Consider the following 21,010-nt stretch of genomic DNA (forward strand, 5'->3'; position numbering starts at 1 on the left):
TGGAAACAAATATTTATTGATGTATTAATTTCGGAAAAAATATGAATTTCAGTAGGGAGTTTATTAAGACTGTAAACGAGCGTGGGTGCTCTATTTGCTGGTCAATCCCGAGTCAATCGTCGAGACCTCACTTGTGACGTCACACGACACGTCTCTGACTGGCCAGTGGGCGCGTCTTAAACGCAGGGGCTCCCATTCATAAATACCTTTAAGCCTTTTGAAAGATCTCCACATTCCAAAGTGTCCTCGGCAGACTTCCCGGTGGGTTTCCCCCCTTCGCCTCTGGCCGGACCACGCAGGTAGAGCAGGTAAATCCAGTTTACATATAAATTTGCTTCTGTGTGACGCTTGATTAGAACATATGCTTTCAGTGTCGTTGTCTCCATCCTTGCATTCATGCTTAAATGTCCACCTTCTTATCGATTGCTTGCATTTCGCCTTGATTGCTCCTCATCGGGTTGATGGTACGCTTTAAATGTCATCTAACTAGAAAGCTAATATTTCATTCATTCATTTTCCGAACCGCTTATCCTCGCAAGGTTTGCAGGGGGTGCTGGAGCCAATTCCTGAAAATGAAAGATTCCTAAAAATAGCTAATAACAATAAAAACATTCTAATCATTATCAAGAAAAACTGAAGTAATTAAAAAAAAAGTCGTACACAACATTGTGACATGACCACCTGAACATGGAGACCAATTATCTTGCAGGAAACCCAATTACCATCCCATAGTCCTTTTGCAATATACTGCTATTTAAAAAAAAAGATAATTAGAAACAGTCTTTAAATGAACTAATTAACCAAAAAAATGAGCGCTGAACCTAATTACGAGGCAGCCAAAAACAAACATATTCCGCCATCCCATGCGCACCTGGCACAACACAATAAAACCAACACTGCATTCACATAGTATTCAGATATTCTTGCCTGTTATCTCCAAAGTGTATTTCCTTACATAATATATGACTTGACATTCAAACAAGCGTTCTGCCAGCTTTGTTTTGCTCCCATCCGTACCGCCACGTTGTCCTGTTGCTTCGAGGCCAATAGGCCGCTTCTAAGAGATGATGGGGTCTAGTGGGGGGTGGTTGGGAGGCATTCGTTTTGCTTGGATGGAGGCGGATTCTCTAAAGCCACACACACACATGCACGCACCCACAGATATCCACAGCCACTGCTTCTGCGCACTGCCCTGCATCAGGAGGAAGACACTGGAAGCAACCAGGAGAATTAGATAAACTGGGATCAAATGCTTCTATTTGCTGGCTTTGGTCAAGTTGGTGCAGTGAGTAGTGGGCATGTTGCTTCTTCCATGCTGTGGTGAGTATGCAGGTTATGTGTGTGTGTGTGTGTGTGTGTGTGTGGGCGTGCAGTGCTGCAGTAGCAGGATTAATGGCCATGATTTGGAGGAGCCTAGGCAGAAGCAAACAGCAGTAGACCTCATTCTCTGATAAATAACAAGAGCTTGCGTTTCTGTAATGGGATTTACTAGTTAGATATTCTAGCAATTTCATGCGCTTGAGTGTAAGATGATGATTTACATAGTACAGATGCTTTGCCTTTTTTTTTTTAGGGTCGATGATTAAACGCATGCATGAGCAGCACGTGAGGAGCACGCTCTTTTTTTTTTTGCACGTAGATTTTGCAAAGAATTGCTCAGGAATGAACTGGCATTTGTATTCAGTCTTTTGGGTGGTTATTTTTTTTAATCCTGTTTATAGTAGCGCCAGTTGGTAAAAACAACATGATTCATTATGGAGTAAAGTGCGTTATTTAAGTCAGAGATAAAGTGTACTATTTAGGAAGTTTTGAAATGATGGAGTACTCACATTTGAGAGGAAGACTGAGTTCAAGCTTATACTCGTAGTGGTTCCTAACTTCAGTCTTTTGCTACACTAGTGTGTCATGATAGATTATCAGGTGATCTGAAGGAAGAAACGATCAAATTTCACTCAGTTGGATGAAAATGGTTATTTATTTGTGATGAAAAATGTATACTTATACATCTATTCATGTCAGCCACAAATACTGGCAAGCAGAACAATTAGTAAATGCTTTTCCAACGTGAAGTAGAAGGCACAACAAATATGTTGTCGTTCATGATATAGTAGCTTTGTGTTCAACTGAATAAAACCAGATTGCATACAATATAGATATGTTTTTGTAGAAATGGCCGCCATGCGGTACTATATTGCTGACATCGGTATTGGCAAGTACTAATAAATAACATGCTGTTGCCATTTACCAACACTAATCTGGATCTGTGAAAGCAGTCCCTTGTTTGTCTCTTTGCCCAGATGGTACAAAGTTGGGAAAATGTCAATGAACACTATGTGATTTGTATTTTATTAGTTTAGTTGTGGAAAATGAACTATCAACTTGAAAATATGTTAATCCCATATAAAATATGCGCCAAATTTATCCTGTTGATAATAACAAACTCATCAAAAAGCTAATAATAATCCTCATTATTTGATTTAAAATAGACTGGTTAGGTATTAGTGGCCCCTGCTATGAAGTTATCAATGACTCCTGTATTGCTATTTTTGGGAGATAATTTTGACAAAATATATGATGTTACATCAAGTACTTCCAAAAATAAGGATAACAGGTATAGGCATTTCGAGAGAAGAGCAAAAATGAATACATTTCGTCCATGTATGCAGTTTTTATTCATGAAATTCAATGAGGCAACGTTTATCTACAATTTAAATAATGTGAATTTCCATGTCTTGCCTATACGAGTTACACTATATGTGGTTGTTACTATTTCGCTTGGTTTACACAGCATGCAATTCTACATTTCTGTCATTATGATCATGCTTAAAACATTGTTGTATAAGTATTATGAGCTGCTGGTTACACTTTGTACTTTCTACTTTTATATTACCCTTCTGATGCACACAAAATCAAATGTGATATTAAATTCAAAGCTGAGTTAAACAGCTAGGAAATGGCCTTAAAATACTCAATTTTGCAGGTGGCCATTTGTCCAAATGCCCTTGATCATTCTCAGTTAAAAATGAAACTATTCTTTACTGGCAAAATGCAAAAATAATGTTGTCAATGCAAAGTCTGCATAAATGTATGCCACTGCTCATTAAGCGTGTTTTCTTTTTTGTTAATGATGCAATGAATAGACCATCAATTCCAACCAATTGTCCGAATTATTAATGATCAATTAGTCGTCGACGAATGAATTATTACTCACATCCTTCATGTGGTTTATTTTGGGATAGGTCAAGTAGATCATGGAGGGGAAAAACAGCGCTAGTGCCTCAAAGGGTTTTAGTGAAGTCGTCCGTTTAGATTGCTGTGACATACTGAGAACCAAGTGATAAACTGCTCAGTTCATTTCTTATTTCCACTTGGATCGTCAACAGAGAGGCTCATAGAAATCTTGTGTACTTGCTATGTATGTTACTGTCATTTCTTATTAGACTTGAGTTTGTTTACTTGATTTAATGCAAGCGAGGGATTGTGGGTATTGAGTGGAGATAAAAAGCACCCGGTTGTCTGTTCTACGTTGACTTTTGTGACTTGATGAGCAGCCATTTCCTTTTTCTGTGTGTGTGTTGTCTCCCAGGGGGACTCCATAGTTGGCCTGGACCATGAGCTATGAGTCTACCGTCTGGAACATCCAACCAGATAATGCTACTGTAAGTCTGACCCCTATGTTTCACTTCCTGTATTTATGTCTATGGTGGTGAATCCACTACACTTGGTAATAAATAAATTCCTAATCTTGATCTGGGAATTAATAAATAATAAATCTAATTCAATGGAAGTTTAATTCACCCATCGTAGAAGCACAATATAATGTTGTCATTCTTCTTCAGGATATACCGTTGGAGAGGGAGGGGCAGCAAGATGGCTACATACTTCTCCTGGTGATTTTGTCCATCTTCTTAGTGGGGACGTTGATATTCGTTGCCATCGTCCTTATCACTTGTCGTCGCTGCTGCCGTGGAGACCGATGCTGCGAAAGGTATGTAAATCAAATATTAAATTAAATATCCACTTTAATGTAATGTAATAATAGCTGGATTGACATTTCCAAGGCCAAATATTGCTTCAGTTGTCAGATGACACTAGTTTTTGAAAACTAAGGCATCACAATATGTTCTAAACCAGGGGTGGGCATACTTTTCGGCCCGGGGGCCATATTGACTTTAAAAATTTGACAGATGGGCCGGGTCAGCACAAGATATGATACATATAAAAAAGTGCATCCGTTAACAGTACATATGAAACATAAACAGAAAAAAAGGACGAAAGTATTAACATACTCATCACTCATCATTAAAGTCAAAAGTATAAAGTACAAAGTAAAGTAAAAAGGAATGTATTGAGAAATATTAAAATGTCATTTAAAAAAAGATAGAGGGGCTGTAAAACCCGAAAAATTTGATTGACTAACTGAGAGATTTTTATATTTCCCCAAAACATTGATTCTTCTCTCAAAGTGATTGTAATTGCTTGTATTCATAGTTTGAACCATAAATCTACTGCAAACTAAATCTCTAAACACTCATAAGTACTCTCTTGAATACAGAACAGCTGAGCACATCAATATATGTACAAAATATCAACAATTATGACAAACGTTATGAAAAACTGATACTTGAGTACATGACTATGAATTAAATTACAAACTTGGTAACTGAATGAATTCTACTTTTAGTAAGTACTATACTGCATTAAATTCTAAATACGAATATTATTGTTTATCACATTGCTTCCCATTGGATGGTAATTTACTAACAAACATTCCATGTTTGACTGCTTCACATGCACGTGCTTCTTAAACACAGCATCTTCCTTAAATATATCTACTTACATAATAGATGAGACTCAATGGAATTGCATATGAAGCTTCCTCCACAACAGTCTTATGTACAAAAGTCCCTGAAGCATCTTTAGTGTGATTACCTTATGGGTAAACATGCACAATAAGGCAACTGTAAATGGTTTGGGTTAATTCATTTTTTCTTTTCCTTTTTTTAACATCATCCCAAATCACCTCATACACTTAGAAAACATGAGAACAGCAAATAACCACTAAACACGAAGCCGTCAAAAGGCAAGGAAGGTTTTGTCGTGGTGAGAGCGGCACGCAATCAGCTAGGCTGGTGCAAATGACGAGTGTAATGAGATTTCATCGCAGCCATCGGCGGTGATTAATCTTACACCCTTACTCCTCTGTGCACACGTGGAGATTCAGCACACACAAATACACACTGACATGAAAACTGTGAAAGCTACACAGGAAATGAAAGACAAGAGGAAGATGAAATGTGAAATGACACACTTGTAGGCAGTACATAAAGCTCCACCAAGAAATCAGATGGAGGGAAATTACTGGAAGGGGATATCATTCTCTTTTTGCTTCCTCATAAAATAAATGAGTTGTGGGATTTTACTTGGATGGAGTGAGGAAAACAAAGATGTTTAGCCAGACAAGGTGTTTTTTGCTTAAAACTTGCAGTTTTTTTATTGTGCCAAAGGAACATTTGTACGTGTGTTATGTCCCAACGTCATTTTTTAAAAGCTTTTTTAAAAATAGAATTCCTTTAACTTCATTGATTCATCATTTTTGTTTATGTATTGATTCATAAAACATGTTTTTTTAGCAAAATTGACCCAAAATTGGATGTCATTTTGGGTTAAGTAAGCAGTAAAGTTAACATTTGGTATACTCTGTCCAAAAGTCTTTTTTTTTTAGCTGTTTTTATAAATAAAATTCCTTTAACCTCATTGATTCATCATTTTTGTTCATGTATTCGTTCATAAAACATGTTTTTTTAAGCAAAATTGACCCAAAATTGGATGTCATTTTGGGTTAAGTAAGCCATAATGTTAACATTTGGTATAACAGTAATCCCTCAAATATCGCAGTTAATCTACACCAGATATGGCTGAGATAATCCAAAAATAGTGAAATAGGTTCACCCCTACATGGTTCAGCTTCATCTCTCTTCCTTGATGTTAAAACTAGAAAGAACAATGCGAACAATGCATTTAAATGTTTTTTTTTCTGTCTCGCAGTGGTAACGATGATGCCGAGAAAACAAATGCTACATACGCTACAGAGGAGTCTCAACCCACCCATGGTAAGCGTGGGTGGTATGTTTGTGTTTGTGTGTGTGGAGGAGAGTATACTGTGATTGATAGAGGGAAGAGTGAGAGGAAAAAATGTACGGCACACTGATGCTTTTATCATGTCAGCACAATGTCTAATCTATTACATTATAAACCTGCAATTTTCCAAGTCAGTTCCTCAAAGCGTTAGCACAGTGTCCATAACACATTCGGTTACTCTGCGGACCATGGAATGAATTCTGTCCCTGCAGAAAATGTTTTAATAAAAGACGGCATGAAACTGCTTTTCTGAGGCAATTTTCGGGGAGTAGTTTTACAACTCAGTAGATGATATATGGGATAATTCCCTCTGATAAAATGATCAAACAGCCACCATTTCTTGGATAATCATGGTATCATTTCTTCATGTATTTGTCTATGGGTAGAAATCACCATCAAGGTGGATGAGTCTGACTGTTTGTCAATGGCCAGCTCCCATGACCAGGAGACGGAGCGTTTCCTCTCCACGGGAACCATGGGTCGTCGTGTCTCTTTCAACGAGGCGGCATTGTTCGATCACAGCAAGAAGGCGCAGGAAAAGGGTCGAAGGTTAGAGAGACATACACATAAGGTTTTTTTTTGTCTGCATGAAAGTGGTCCACAGCCATTTTATAGTATTTGATTGACTAAACTCTGTTCTTTCATCAAGGAAAAAAAAAATAGTACTATATAGTATATATCAGCAGTAGAACATATAGAGGTTTAAGAAAACTGTGAAAAATTGCCTCCAGATTTGAAATTCATAGTCAAACAGGATGAAACCCTTCATTACTCCGCACAATTGAAAATATAATAGACACATACACTTATTGAATGTGAACAATGAACAGTGAATGTTGTTCTGTTTCCAATTAACGAGTGCACTCAATGAAATCGGTTGAGGAATTAGGATACAGGAGACATGTTTTCACATATTGATGTCCCGCATGGTTTAATAAAACATCTGTGACATGATTTTTTTTCCTCAAAATTATCTCGTTTGAGAGGATGTATCATGCAAGTGAGTGAGCATTCAATTAGTCTCATATACTTGCAGGCCAATGGAGAATTGCTGTTACAATAATATATAGGACCAAGTTAGTTTTTTTGCATTAAAATATCAAAAATGTGACATTTTTTTCTTCTCCTTTAACTTGTCATGCAAGAAACAGAGAATTAGAATCTGAGCATCTTCATAGATTGAACAGTTTTAACGTGCCACATGGGAATTTGGCCTTTATGGCATTGACATTGTGACATATCGTTTTGTTTATTCGGCAAAAAATCTGGATTGGGAGGGGTTTTGGTGGAAGAGAGAGAAAGGAAGCGCAGACAGGCAAGGGAAATTACAAACAGACAAAAATAAATAAACAAGTGAGAAAAATACATAATTAAACACCCATGCCACCCAAGAATGTAGCTGTGATAGCATGATCTAATTATATTTACCAATGGACACCATATAGCAACAGATGACGTGCAATTTAAATCCGAGCCTATTTGCGCTTATTTTTTACATTGGTTTTCTTCTCTCCTCTCAATTCCAGATACACTTTGACTGAGGGTGACTTTCACCACCTAAAGAACGCACGATTAACACACCTCCACATTCCGCCTCCGGCGCTCAAGATAGTCACGATCCATGAGTGCGACTCAGCAGAGAACACCATCTCCACGTCAACGCGCCCTGTCGCCAAGTCGGCACTCTCTATCTTCCAGGTAACACATCCCAATGATCCCATCGACCTGTTACATCATTGCTCTTGACCTACTCCAATGGTGAACATCAGTCACATCAATCAGGACAAGATCACAAAACACAAATGACCTTTTCTTGCTACATAAATTGATCCTACATAGCATTTTCCCTTCAATAACTTGAATAAGCAGCCTGATATAACTTATAGTATCAGTTCTTTGTCTTGGCCCAGTCTGATATTCACTATATAACGCAATAAATTCAGTCAAAACCATTCACAGTGTGCTTTCCACCCCTTTTTAGCCAATGCTGTGTCCCCTGCCGCAAACTGCACTGACAAACCTGAGCCCAAATTCTAGTTGTGCTCTCCCTGGAGACACCCTCAACTCAACTGTGGTGGAGGCCAGTTTTAGTCCAAATACTACTGCTAAGACAAATGGAGGCTCTGTGAGTTATATCTCATTATTCTAAAAAGCTATGCAGTATCTGTAGGCGTATCTGTAAGAGCTACTGTAGAAAAAAACAGCATGTTGCTTTGCTAGACACCGCTTTTGAAGGGTTCTTTTTTTTCAGATGGAGACGATAGCAGCAGGGCCCCGGGGCCGAGGCTGCAGCATCAGCATGGGAGCCGCTAGCGCTGTCTCTACTGCAAGTAGTAGTGGTGCAAGTGGCCAAGGTCCAATGCAGCAGTTCTTTACCAAACTGCGACGCCATGCAAGCTTGGAAGGGGCCAGTCCATATTTCAAGATTAAGAAATGGAAGCTGGACAGCAGCCAGAGAGCTTCAAGTCTTGACATGAGAGGTAGATAATATTCCATCCCATCTATTGGCGAAAGGAACAGTGGCACAATTCTTCAGTTTCTATGTGCTTATTGTTAGTGAATAGAAAAAAATGCATATTTGAAGATAAATTAAGACATTTGAATATTGTTTTCCTTCTCTATGTTACTTCAACAAAGTATTGCTATCTGTCCTCAGATTTTTTGGGTCAAAACTGATATTTGGCTTAGCTGTCTCCACAAAAATAAACCAAAATATACTGTGAGGGAGCCTATTGGCTGCTTTGGTTGTTTGGATATGCACAAACACACAGAGGACAGATGGCTTTTGGAAGAAAAGTTTGTCTGTTCCAAGTCGATCTAAATCCTTGAGTGAATTTGCTACCTACCGCAAAAGCAATTTTTCATTATCCCCAGACTTGAAAGATGATCTGAAAATCTCCTTAACAGCTGATGGGAGAGATAATAAGAATTAAGTGTCCCCAACCAACCTGCAGTCGCCAAACTTTCTTAACTTCTTCTCTCTTTTGCTTCGATTAGGTTCGCCAAAAAGACGTCAGTTCCAACGCCAGAGAGCAGCTAGTGAGAGCATGGACCAAGAAGACAATGACACACACAATATGGACCTCATTCAATACATCGCTCGAACCCAAGACATTACCTACGGCACCAACCAGCCTGTACGCTCCCCTTCATCAGCTCCACCCCCTTCCCTCGGCAGGTATCTTTAATTCCCTTGCCATTCATCCTGTCCACTGCTTTGCTTTGCAACCATTTAGCCTTAAAAACATTTAGCAAAGATATCTTAAAGTTATTCAAAGTTCCATACAGTTGAACTAGTCCGTACCACTATACTACTGAGCTAAGATAAGTGTAAAGACATGCCATGGCAGCCATTGCAAGTCATGACAATCATTCCGTGCCCTGTGGAACAAATACATGACAATAATCAATGTCATATTCAAAGTTATGTTCTGACATTCTGTCATTTTGTTTATTTCCTTTCCACTTCACATGTTCGCAACCACAGGGTAGAAGTAGAGGTGATGGTGGAGCCTATCTGCAGCCATATTGGAGCAGGGGTAATTGGCCTGTCCCCTGATCCCCAAAATGAAGGGTTTTCCTTGGAGACAAGGGAAAGCCCAGAGCCTCTTCCACTTCAAGATCCCCAAACACTTTACAGAGACATTTGGACCTTACGTGCATCACTGGAACAATATGCTTCCTCTGACCAAAGCAGTAACAATGATAGAAACTCTGTCTGTAGTGATGTTGACAGCATCTGTACAGAAAAAGAAAGAGAAGAGTTACCCAGCTGCTCATCCCAAGATCTAGGAGATGAAATGGAAGGTACAGAGGATAATAAGGAATTTTTAATGTATATAGATGAGACGTTGCGGGCAAAGGCTGTACGAAGTAGGAGACATCAAAGTACTGACTCTGAGCGAGATGGGAGTGACGCGGAACCTTGTACTCGTAAATTATTGCAAATGGATAGTGGCTATGCGTCAATAGAAGCCCCGTCTCGTGGTCCTGAAGATTTACGGATGTTTGGAAGCAGCAGCCCAAAGGAAAGAACTGCCCACGAGAAGAGACACCGTTTCACCAAGGCAGGACGATCTGGTACGATCGGTGAGAGTTTTGAATCTCACCTCTATGAGGAAGAGCCAGATGATGAGCAATTGCTAGGTGCTAGTGGGGGAGTTTCCATAGAAACTGCTGTCGTTCCACCGAGTTGGTTTCCATATGGTCAGATGATCACCCCCCGAGAGACTTCCCAACCTCCCATTCAACCACCTCTCACCCTTCATCGGAGAGACTACAGCATTGATGAGAAAACCGATGCACTCTTCCATGAATTTCTTCGTCATGACCCTCAGTTTGACCAGCAGGAGTCACCGCTAAGAAAGCACCGGTCCCGTATACACTTACGAAAGCAGTGGCAGAGACATAAGCAGTGGAGCGACCCTGGTGTTAGACACTTCCATTCTTCTTTTGAGAGACAACGAACTCCACTAAGGAGAGGTGACAGTGTCAATTGCCCTATGGATACGAGCTACCACAGCATTCTCCCACGCATTGTCAGCGCGCCAGATGAGGAAAGCAGCGACCGCAGTACCCCCGAAACTCCAAAGATAGAGACTACAACAAGTAAGATTGCAGGGAAAGAGGAAGAGCAAAGTTATACCGTAAACCAGACATCACCACCATATCTTCAACCGCCCATTTGTGAGAAAGACGAAGGGACTTTGGAGTCTCAAGAGGACAGCAAACCTCCGGGATATCTCCTTGAACCCTTGGACGAGAGGTCACCGCTTCAGCCACCTTCTTCCTCGGGCTACGGCCCACAAACCATCATGGCAGAGCTAACGGACAAACTGACCTCCAACGTAGATGAGAGGCTATATATGAGCCTACGAAGGACCAAGGACCCAGCAAACGAGTGTTTGACGGTGACAGCTACCCATGTGTCTCCTGATCACAGTCCAGTGTAGCAACACTCGTCTTTATGGACGACCATATAGCTGCTGATGAACACTGATTTTGTTTGTCCTCAGTTTAGATCAGGGGTGTCAAACTCCCTTTGGTCTGGGGGCCGAATACAGCTTACATTGATATCAAGCGGGTCGGACCAGTAAACTCATTGCGAAATTACATAGAACTAACAATAAGCCCACTTTTTTCCTTAGTATTAGTCACTAATACTAATAATTAGTGCAAAAAATGAGTAAATTATCAAAATGTTTATTAACAGAATTTTCCTTTTAAATTATGAACAATATATTATGAACAAGAGAATAACATAAGAACATAAATAAATGTCAATTCATGTTGGCTGCACGTACTAAAACACTGTGCTCCCTAGCAGATAATACAAGAACTAGACATTTTAAAGAAAATTCATATTTTTTTATACAATGCAGCTTTCTTCCCCGGGCCGTACCAAACCACCAGACGGGCCGGATCTGGCCCGTGGGCCGTATGTTTGACACCCCTGGTTTAGATGGTTCACAATGAATTTCAAATTTGATCAACTAATTTTACCAGGTGGTATAGTTCATTTTACTTTCTTGTAGTACTATTTGAAATATTCAACATCTAGCTAGACATTCGAATGTGATGATGTTACCCATAAGTACACAATCAAGTCCTGCATGCATATCCATACTAAAACGTTATATTCATTATAGTTTTTAAATAGCACTTTTTTGTCGTCTGTTGCCATTCAAAAGTGGCATGTATATTTTTGCCACTAAAACAGAACTATTTTCCTCATCGTCTTTATAAAATTAAAGGGTAGAAATGTATTTTAAAATATATAAATGAATACAGGATTGCGACCCTTGTGAGGAAAATGAATGTCATTCCAAAATTTAATCAAATTTTCCCGTTCTGAAGCAATCTATGGGTTTATTTTTGTAATTTTTATCATTTGTAAAGGTAATGATTTAATGGTGCATAAATTATTGAATTTTTAATGCTGTTATGTTATGGATAAGGTTACATAGTCTTCTGAGTGAGTGGCAAGTGAAGTGGTTCAGGTGTAGACGAATCTATAACAAAATACTATATTCCAGATTAAGTTATTTTATAAATATTTATATATTTGTTTTTTTTAATGCCACTATGGAAGTTTTATTTATGACTATTGTTTAAAAATGTGAATTGAATTTCTGAAGCCCAAATATTCCCCCAATGGTGTTTCAGGTTGTTGTTTTCCGAATCAAAATGGTCACAATTGTTGTTTTATTTTGTATTTGTCTGGATATAAACAGGCATATGTCGCAATTGCATTAGACAACATTGACAACTTCCTTAGCTAACCAACTGCTCATTATCATTCTTGTATATCTCAACATTGAAAACATTGAATTATTTGCAAAACACAATATTGCTTCTAATGGAACAACAACGTAATTTGCCTTGACATATTTTCTTCCAAAAACCGGCATAAATGTTATCAATCGTGAGTTGCTAAATATATTTTTATATGTGTTTTAATGTGAAAATCTTAGAGATGGCAATCCATTTATAATCTGTAAAGTACTATGACAACACTAAACATAAGATATAGGTACAGCCCAGTTCTAGTTTTGTTGATGTTTGCCATTTCGTGATAGCATTGAGATAAGAAACCCGCTCCCACGGATGTTTGCGGTTTTCACTGGATTTTTATGAAAGGCATGAATTTTATGCATGAGACTCGACAGAGAAGGCTTTATTTGCCTGGTGTATGACATCTTTGTTTTTCTCGTGCGTGTATTCTCATCTGTTCCTTAAAAAAATGACTGCAATATAGATGGCTGCCAACTTGCTATCCACATACTAACCAATCATTTTGCGCTCTTAGATCTCTGCTCGATTATAAGCCTGTTTTGATGATAGAACACTATTCTCCCGGGGGCTTCCAGCTTCATGCACAGCTAGGGGAGCTTCTGCACAGTGTGGTGTTGAATATGAATCATAACAGCAACGGGGAAACCCTTGTTTTGTGTTTCCTCTTTCTCTTTTTTTGATCCTGTTGCACCGCAGTGTATCTTCAGTTCAGGTTTGATGGATGAAGTCAAGTTGAAGTACTGTATTTTCACGACTATAAGGCGCACCGCATTATAAGGCGCACCCTCAATGAATGACATTTTTTCCATATATAAGGCGCACTGTATTATAAGGCGCACTGTCTATTTTGGAGAAAATTTAAGACTTTTAAGTGCGCCTTAATTGCTATTGACTTCCAGGTATGAAGCACTCACTACACAGTCACCTGTAGAGCCAGCCATTATTGATGTTTTGGATTTTTTTTGTATACAATCTTGCAGTGGGGGAGGAGCTATATGATGGAAGATTTTGTAAACTAAGATGGCTGATCTGCATATTTAACAGTATTGTTTCAGTTCAGGCGTTTGTGTTTTTTTAATATCCGACAGTGGTGGTTTTTCGTTTTGGTTTTCTGTTTTTTTCCATATATAAGGCGCACTGGATTATAAGGCGCACTGTGTATTTTGGAGAAAATTTAAGACTTTGAAGTGCGCCTTATAGTCGTGAAAATACGGTATCTTGGTACTAAAATTTCAATCACCATTTTGCGTTAAGGATGTTGATTAATGAGTTAATTTGAAGAAATTTAAAGAAATTTGGATCTATTGACCTCATGCTGTCACATAAACTGTATGGTGCTAAAGGAAAGTGTTTGCCTTGAGATATCATTTTCACTGAAAATATTTGATGTTTTTGTTAGAGATTCTTCCCCAAGATGCATTAATTTATTGACTTTTGATTACTATTTAAAAAAAAACATTTTTTTGGGGCATATCTTGAACTTCTCCTGGCATGGACATTATACATTATTTCCAGGCATTCCTTTGTTGCATCTTTACATGAAAATAAACTTGTGAATGTGTTGTTAGAATGGTTAAGTTCTTCGAATGAAAGTCTTGCATAAAAGTCACCCAATCTTTTTTAGACACGTAAAAACAAAGCAAACCAATCACTTGACCTCCTCAGGAGAGGAAATAAATGAGCCTTGTCTACGTCTTTGATTGGACTCTATGGCGAGGATGATTCTCCTTTTCCAGGCTGCCCAGATTAGATCTCCTCTCTCCTCTTGAGGCTGAGTGGACTCAGAGGCTCATTAGGGAACAATGGCACTGATGGAAGGAAGTGATTTCAAATAAGTAGAAGGCGCAGTGGGCTCTTCTTTATTTTCTTCCTCCTTCTAATCTAATCACATCTACTCTGAGGATACACATTCCTAACCTAGCATATTCAGCGTTATACAACAAATGCACTATAACACTTTGCTCATGAGTAATATGAAGATGGGAATATTGCTTTCAAGTGATGAGTAATGAATACTTATCAGATTCAACGGACAGAAAGGCTCTGGACATTAATTCTGGACAATTGAGACCATAATGTTAAGAATTTAGACAATGGATGTGTTTAAAGAGGCCTAAAAAGTAGCTAAATTAGGCAAAAATCAATTAAAAATAAAACTGCACGGAGAATAATGAATGTTAGTCTTTGAATTAAGGAATTGTGCAAAAAAAAGATGAATCACAAATCATTTATTGGATTTTTATCTCCCATTTGATGTAATTTAGAGCAATTTCTTTCCAACTGAATATGACAGTGCATTACTTTTCCGCCAGAAATATCACCAAAGTAACTCAAGCAGACTGTCAGACACATTATTGGTTATATTAGTTTCATTTTTCTTATGTCAAGGTGACATAGAAATGGTGCCGGTAACATTTTTATTTGAATGTCGATTATCCTGTCGTAAGATTGTGACCAGAATACATTTGAAACAATGTTAACTTTGTATCAAAAGTCACAAATCATTGAATATAATAAATATTCATTCGTATTGACGCCATTATATGAAGCAAGTGGTATGAAAGTACCCAAACAACTGTTTTTCTCAGTCAAATTGGTACATTTTTCTGATCTGGATTGAAATTAGTTTAATCTTCCTACCATTTTTTCTCCTTTTTTTAAAGAGTTGCAAATCGTATGGAACATCTAAGAAAATAATTATTTAAAAATGCCCTGCTTATGTCACATTGCTCAAAATGTATTATTACAAGTCTCTCTTGAATAATCTCAACTCCCAACAAAATTAGGGAATTAATTAATTATTCTTTACATGCATTAGTGCAACCAATGAGCAACCAGTTTTCATAAATAGAGTAGAACTGCATCTCATTAAGCATTAAGATAGGTATAGATGAAAAGAGAGATAAAAACAAAGGAAATTTTGCTTTCTAAAAAGCTAATAGGCTAAATCTACCAAATTATCACTTCAATGAGCATTGCGAAAAAAAACGTATGTTTCATCCATCTCCTCCCATTTATTAAATCATATAATTTGATCATTATCCCGGCAAAATCATGTCCCATCTGGAGATAAGAAAAATAATAGTGATAATTGCGGCTTTCCCAGCTTTTTCGTGTCGTGCCTTTGCCCGCCCGCCCACGTTCTGCACGAGTCAAGTCACCATACACATGAATGGATTCCTCCTCACCCTCCTCACCCTCCTCCTCACGACACCTCCCCCTCCCCCCAAGAGAGATGCTGTGAGGAAAACCCACTGTTCTCCCCCCATCTCGGCTCCGTCTCCATGTGCCCACGCAATTATCAAGAGATCGCCTTTTCGCAAGAGCGCCTCCAGGCGCCATATTTGGATTTGCAAAAAAAGAAAAAAATGTAGTATGACTCACTGGCTTCCTCTTGCTTTCTATTGGATGCTGTAAAACATTTGAGTTCCCACCTACTAAAACAGGACTTATATTCGCGAGAACGTTGACACTAAAATACACGACATAAGGTTCTGTCTAGGCCCGAAATAATATTTACAGACACTTTTTTTTTTAATGAATAAATCTGCAATCGTTAGTCAGACCATAATCTAGTGCTGCTTTGCGCAAACTACGGCCCGCGGGCCACATCTGGCCCGTTAGGCCTTTTAATCCGATCCGCCGACATTGTCCATATATTTTTTTATTTCCCAAGATGGCGCCGTCATGCGGAAGCCAATGGCAGTAGCTCTGTCCACTCTTAGTTGTTTTTCGTGTTTTACAGCCCCTCTATCTTTTTTTAAAATGACATTTTTAATACTTCTTAATACATTCCATTTTACTTTACTTTGTACTTTATACTTTAATGATGAGTGATGAGTATGCTAATACTTTAGCCCTTATTTTCTGTTTACGTTTCATATGTACTGTTAACGGATGCACTTTTTTATTTGTATCGTATCTGCCCACCCCTGATCTAGTGCCATTACGTATCATCCCACTGTTTTAGCAGTGAATGAATGAAAGTTGCAGTTTTTTTAAACCTAGAAACAGGTTAATTTGGCTTTATATATACATAATCTCAAAAATGTGGAATATGTTGTAACCGATATGAGGAAAAAAAGCCTCAAAAGCTGATTAAGCAGCATCCTTCACTCGTGTCCAACCCATGTATCCATGTACCACCTTCCTCACTCTCTCTGGTCCAACTTTACTTCCCCCATCCTTCCTCACCAGCCTTCTCCATCTCTCCAGGGAAACTAAAAGTTCCCTTCCAATTTATTGCATGTCAACATCGACGGTTTGACAGCCACACGCACCCACGCAGCTACCAGTTAATTAAAGCTCGGTGAGATACGATAGCTTGATGGCACAAGCTGTCAACTTGTACAGTGCTTGTTAGTGTATGATACCTTGTTCTGCCCCTTACCCCTAAAGGCTCATTTATTCTCTTCTTTTGTAAGTCTTTTGGTCCATACGCATTTTTAATATTGTGTCATGAGTTTTGAGTCGCAGATATGAAGCCAACGTTGCAGACCGGAAAGGTTGGACACGGCAATGAGATTTAGTGATGGAAATTTCCAGAGCAGGCTAGTAAATGAGATCAGATGAAAATGTATTTAGAATTACATGTGCATCTTTCCAGGAGGTTATTTTTAGTTCTCTGTTCTGAGTAAGACTTTGTTGTTGCAGATTCAGGTTTTTGTCTTAGATTGATTGAAAAACAATCTAACAATGTAAAAATATGTCATTCGTCTTATTTACCTCTTTGATATTTATGGAATTTTGTCGTTTTACAAACAAATATTGAGGGTGGCACGGTGTCAGAGTGGTTCGCTCATCAACCCCTGATTGATGGTTCAATCCCCAGTAATTCCAACCTTGTGTATAGTTAACATGTTCACCCAGTGCCTGCGTGGGTCTTCTCCAAGGTATTCTGGTTGTCTCCCACATCCCAAAAAAACAGGTAGGCTGGTTTAACACTTGAAATTGTCCTTAGCTGTGAGTGTGTGCATGAATCATTGTTCATTTCTATGTGCCCTGTGATTGGCTGAAAACCAATCCAGTGCGTCCCTCGCCTACTAGGCTCTAGCAACCCCGCGACCCTTGAATTAATGAATGAATGGGTACCAGTTCTGGTTACATTGTGGTTATGCTGGTACAGATTCAGCTGTAAAACCAGAAGTCCTTTTTTTGCCATTTGATTTTAGTCAGAAACGAATCTAACTCTGATCAATAGGCAAGACTATCATGAATTTCTCCCAACACACATACATAGCCTCGAGCATTTGATTTTTTCAGTTCATTACAACATCATATGAACTTTGCTCTACTATGAAAACCAAAAAGTATTTCATTTTTCTCTCCTCTGATATCGTAATATCACATAAACAGACAAGACAGACTGTGTTTGGAGGACGCCAGGTGTGTTAAAACAGGTGCCAGCTGACAGTTTATGTTTACACAGTATGGTTAGAACTAAACACTTAAGCACAGACCATTTAAATGCATGCAGCATTTTAACTGTCACTTTACATGCGTAATTTTATTAAATAGTTTTGCATTTTTATCAAAGTACTACTCTAATTAGGGCTCGCAGTTTCTTATGACCCATGACATACTGTAAAAAATAAATTTAATGAGTATTTATGGATTTTCATATTCGTATTAACCGTAATCTGCTTTTTATAGGACAGCATTATGTTATAGTCAGTTAATTTCAATTTCATTATTATAGTTATTATATCGAATCTTTGGAAATAATATTTTACCACAATTTGATTTGATTTTAAGCTTCTCCCATTGACTTAATTCCATTATGTGTACACATACAATGCAATACATTGCATTTCAATGAAAACATAAAAAATACTAAATATTTCTTGTGCTTTATTGTTTCGCTTAATTATTTTAGGGATATAAGTGAATACTATTCATTTTATAAAATGACATCAGTAATATTGCTCAGTGTTGAAAGACTTATTAATAAATTAATGTATTAATCCAGATCGATTTATCATAACAGTCCCAATTTTAACTGATCGAACCACTCCAACACAAACTACATTTCACCTAAAATAAATATAAATATAAAGCATTTTTCCCACAATTTTATTACTTATCATAAAATATATCATATTTAAGTATGAAATCACTGAATTTGATTAGATTCCACCCTAAAGTGGTTCCTTAGAAGTTAATACAGCATCATCCCAAGCCCTTTTGATAATAATAGACAATGACAATCAAGTTGCATACACTCTTAGCAAATAACGAACATAAAGCAGCGCCAACCAACATTATTAGTATCAAATCAGTATTTTTCCCTCTTCATCATCACCCCTCCCTCACTGCCAGGGTCTCAGCTGTGGGTTTACTCATTAGCAGAATCCATAAATATGCAATCAAAGCCTCCAGTCTCATGATCACCCTCCAGAAGCATCAGTACCAAATTCACATCAATCGAAAGATAACAGAGTGCACAAATAGCAAAAAGGGTCGTTGGGTGAAATTGAAGTGGAATAAAGAGTTGAATCAGAGTTATCGCCATTGTGCCTTTAAGCTGACTGCAGCAGAATGACTCACCCTGTTGCTATGACAACCTAATGGCATGCGCACTTTCTCATATGCGATTTCAACAGCCGTTTTTGCAAATCGACGAGGATTGTTGTGACGTTGCGTTGCCGTAAACACTTGTGGAATAAGGTCTCGGAAGGCCAACGTGGGCATTGGCGTGTAGGTGTTGTGCTACCATAAATATAAAATGAAATAAGACGGTCAGAACAGATAAAGTGGAAGACCAATGATAAGCATTGTGCATTGAAATGCTCTATGTGGGTGTAAAGCTCTGATGGCCTTGATAAGTAAATGCCAAGCAGGACAAAGTCTGGCCTCCTCCCACCTTTTTTTTTTTCATTAAACTTTTTCATTGCTCAAGGAATTTTTTCATGCTCCCTCATAACACATTTATTTCCCTTTACTTTGAAAGTGTCCCTTTGGAAGGACAATGGCAGATTTTAAAGGCTAGCCAATCAGCAATGGTGGTTTTATCGCACATGGTTGTAAAAAGTGAAATGTCAGAAGTGCCTGTTCGTTTTGTTTAGATGTTTCTTTAGATTAAATTTAATTCAAAATGCATCTTGGGATGACTTTTCTGCTAAATAGTCATCTGCTGAAAATAACATGTGGTTTTATCATCAATATGAATGATTAGGGGGATAAATGGGAAGATGGAAGCATGAATATGAGTTGATGGTACTTCAAGACAGTGCCCCCAAGTGGGTTCTAGTCTTTATTCCAGAATGGTGATAAAAAGGTGACCTCTTAATGGACAAGTAGCACCTGACTGCCATTACCTGATTACACCAGATTGGTGAAAAAATAGTGTTCTTTTGTTTGGTTGGAATAAAAACTTTCAGCATAGTTTGAGGACACTTGATTTCAAGTAAGTGTTGTGAATGAATCAACGAATGGATGGATGGATTATTGGTAGATTAATCTTTGTTTGTAGGTTTAGATTGGGTAAAAATGTGACATCATGCTTGTCTAAGTTCCTGGCTTGGGAATTGTTTTGTATGCTACTACTGCTTTTGGTTGTACTGTGTTTTTTTAGGGTGGTTGTAGCTATTAAAACCTTTTGAGTTATCCACCACCCTAGCCGGCTTAAGCAGTAATTGGGCCCTGGCCTGATCCCTGGACTGTGACAGTGATAGAATTTGCTGGGTTTATAATCTCGGGGTACACCATTTGAAACCTTTTCTAGCTAATGTATCTCTATCTTTGTCTTGTTTTCCTGTGTTTCTTGTTCATGTCTTTCTTTGCGATTAGACAACCAATCAGCTTCCTTCGGCCAGCCATGTCCTGCCCAGGATGATTGTTGTCCTCAAGTAATATCACTCAATTTTGTTGAAATCCTGACTTTTCTTTAGGTTTAAAAGCTTTAATCTTATGTGAATATTTCCTGTCAAATAGCCTAAGACCCTTTTTTTTATCATTGAATTAACTAATTAGAACACAATCTAGAAAAAACACAGGATTTTTCACATTTCTATTGAGAAAACAATTTTATTCACATTCAAAAAATCTCCATTTTCTAATTTTGTGGAAATTTAGAAGTCATTTGCTTTTTTTTTCGTGTATTTTAACCAGTGCAAACTAGAGAAAAGTGGAATAAATTAGTTTAATAAGAGATTTTCATAGGGGGATGTCTAAACTAATCATCCAGTATAATCTGTGTTATATGAGACATTCTTTAAATAATGTATACATTTGAATGTAATCTTTTTTAGTGCCATGCTATACTCATTAAATATGCATGAAGCCCCTGTGTCCATAAAAATGGGCAATCTGATGCTTAATTAATTGAAAAGATCCATATATTTTAAATATTAATTCACGTCAGGCGTATTATATGGGATGTATACTGGTACTCGTTTACACTGTGTGAATCAATTCATGCTCTGGCAGTGAAATTGATTTGAAAGTGAAGTGAAAAGCTGACTCATAAATCACCCTTTCAATACATGATTGAAAAAAAAGAAACTAAATAGTGAAAATGAGCTGCTGGTAGTTTATATTCATTTTCAGGTCAACCTCATTATTTTTACCCTTAGTG

At 38.0% G+C, this 21,010-nt stretch overlaps 1 protein-coding gene and 1 long non-coding RNA gene across 3 annotated transcripts in view; both read left to right on the top strand.

Annotated features, from left to right (window-relative positions):
• The window catches only part of LOC144196315 (uncharacterized), a 106,485-nt gene extending 92,480 nt beyond the window's left edge, over nt 1–14,005 (top strand). Inside the window, exon 2 of the long non-coding RNA XR_013326238.1 lies at nt 13,615–14,005. This is a non-coding gene — a long non-coding RNA (uncharacterized LOC144196315). The remainder of the gene's footprint in view (nt 1–13,614) is intronic.
• Nucleotides 108–11,949, top strand: cbarpb (CACN subunit beta associated regulatory protein b). 2 transcript variants are annotated; one of them, XM_077717439.1, is made up of 10 exons: nt 108–308; nt 3,587–3,659; nt 3,840–3,988; nt 6,049–6,113; nt 6,528–6,690; nt 7,668–7,839; nt 8,123–8,266; nt 8,393–8,621; nt 9,139–9,319; nt 9,629–11,949. In XM_077717439.1, the coding sequence occupies exons 2-10, from the start codon at nt 3,612–3,614 to the stop codon at nt 11,091–11,093; spliced, it is 2,616 nt and encodes an 871-aa protein (XP_077573565.1). In that variant the 5' UTR covers nt 108–308; nt 3,587–3,611; the 3' UTR covers nt 11,094–11,949. The 2 variants fall into 2 exon arrangements, with proteins under 2 accessions (XP_077573565.1, XP_077573566.1); XM_077717440.1 differs by lacking the exon at nt 108–308 and adding an exon at nt 1,044–1,320.
• Nucleotides 14,006–21,010: the final 7,005 nt, after the last annotated feature.

Source organism: Stigmatopora nigra, chromosome 5, assembly GCF_051989575.1.
Source record: "Stigmatopora nigra isolate UIUO_SnigA chromosome 5, RoL_Snig_1.1, whole genome shotgun sequence".
Taxonomy (NCBI): Eukaryota; Metazoa; Chordata; class Actinopteri; order Syngnathiformes; family Syngnathidae; genus Stigmatopora; species Stigmatopora nigra.

What these genes read in the sequence shown, in the direction of transcription:
- cbarpb (XM_077717439.1), top strand. Translation starts at nt 3,612, where the DNA reads ATGAGCTATGAGTCTACCGTCTGGAACATCCAACCAGATAATGCTACT. An exon ending in GCGCAGGAAAAGGGTCGAAG is followed by an intron (nt 6,691 to 7,667) that starts GTTAGAGAGACA and finishes TCTCAATTCCAG; the next exon opens with ATACACTTTGACTGAGGGTG. An exon ending in CTAAGACAAATGGAGGCTCT is followed by an intron (nt 8,267 to 8,392) that starts GTGAGTTATATC and finishes CTTTTTTTTCAG; the next exon opens with ATGGAGACGATAGCAGCAGG.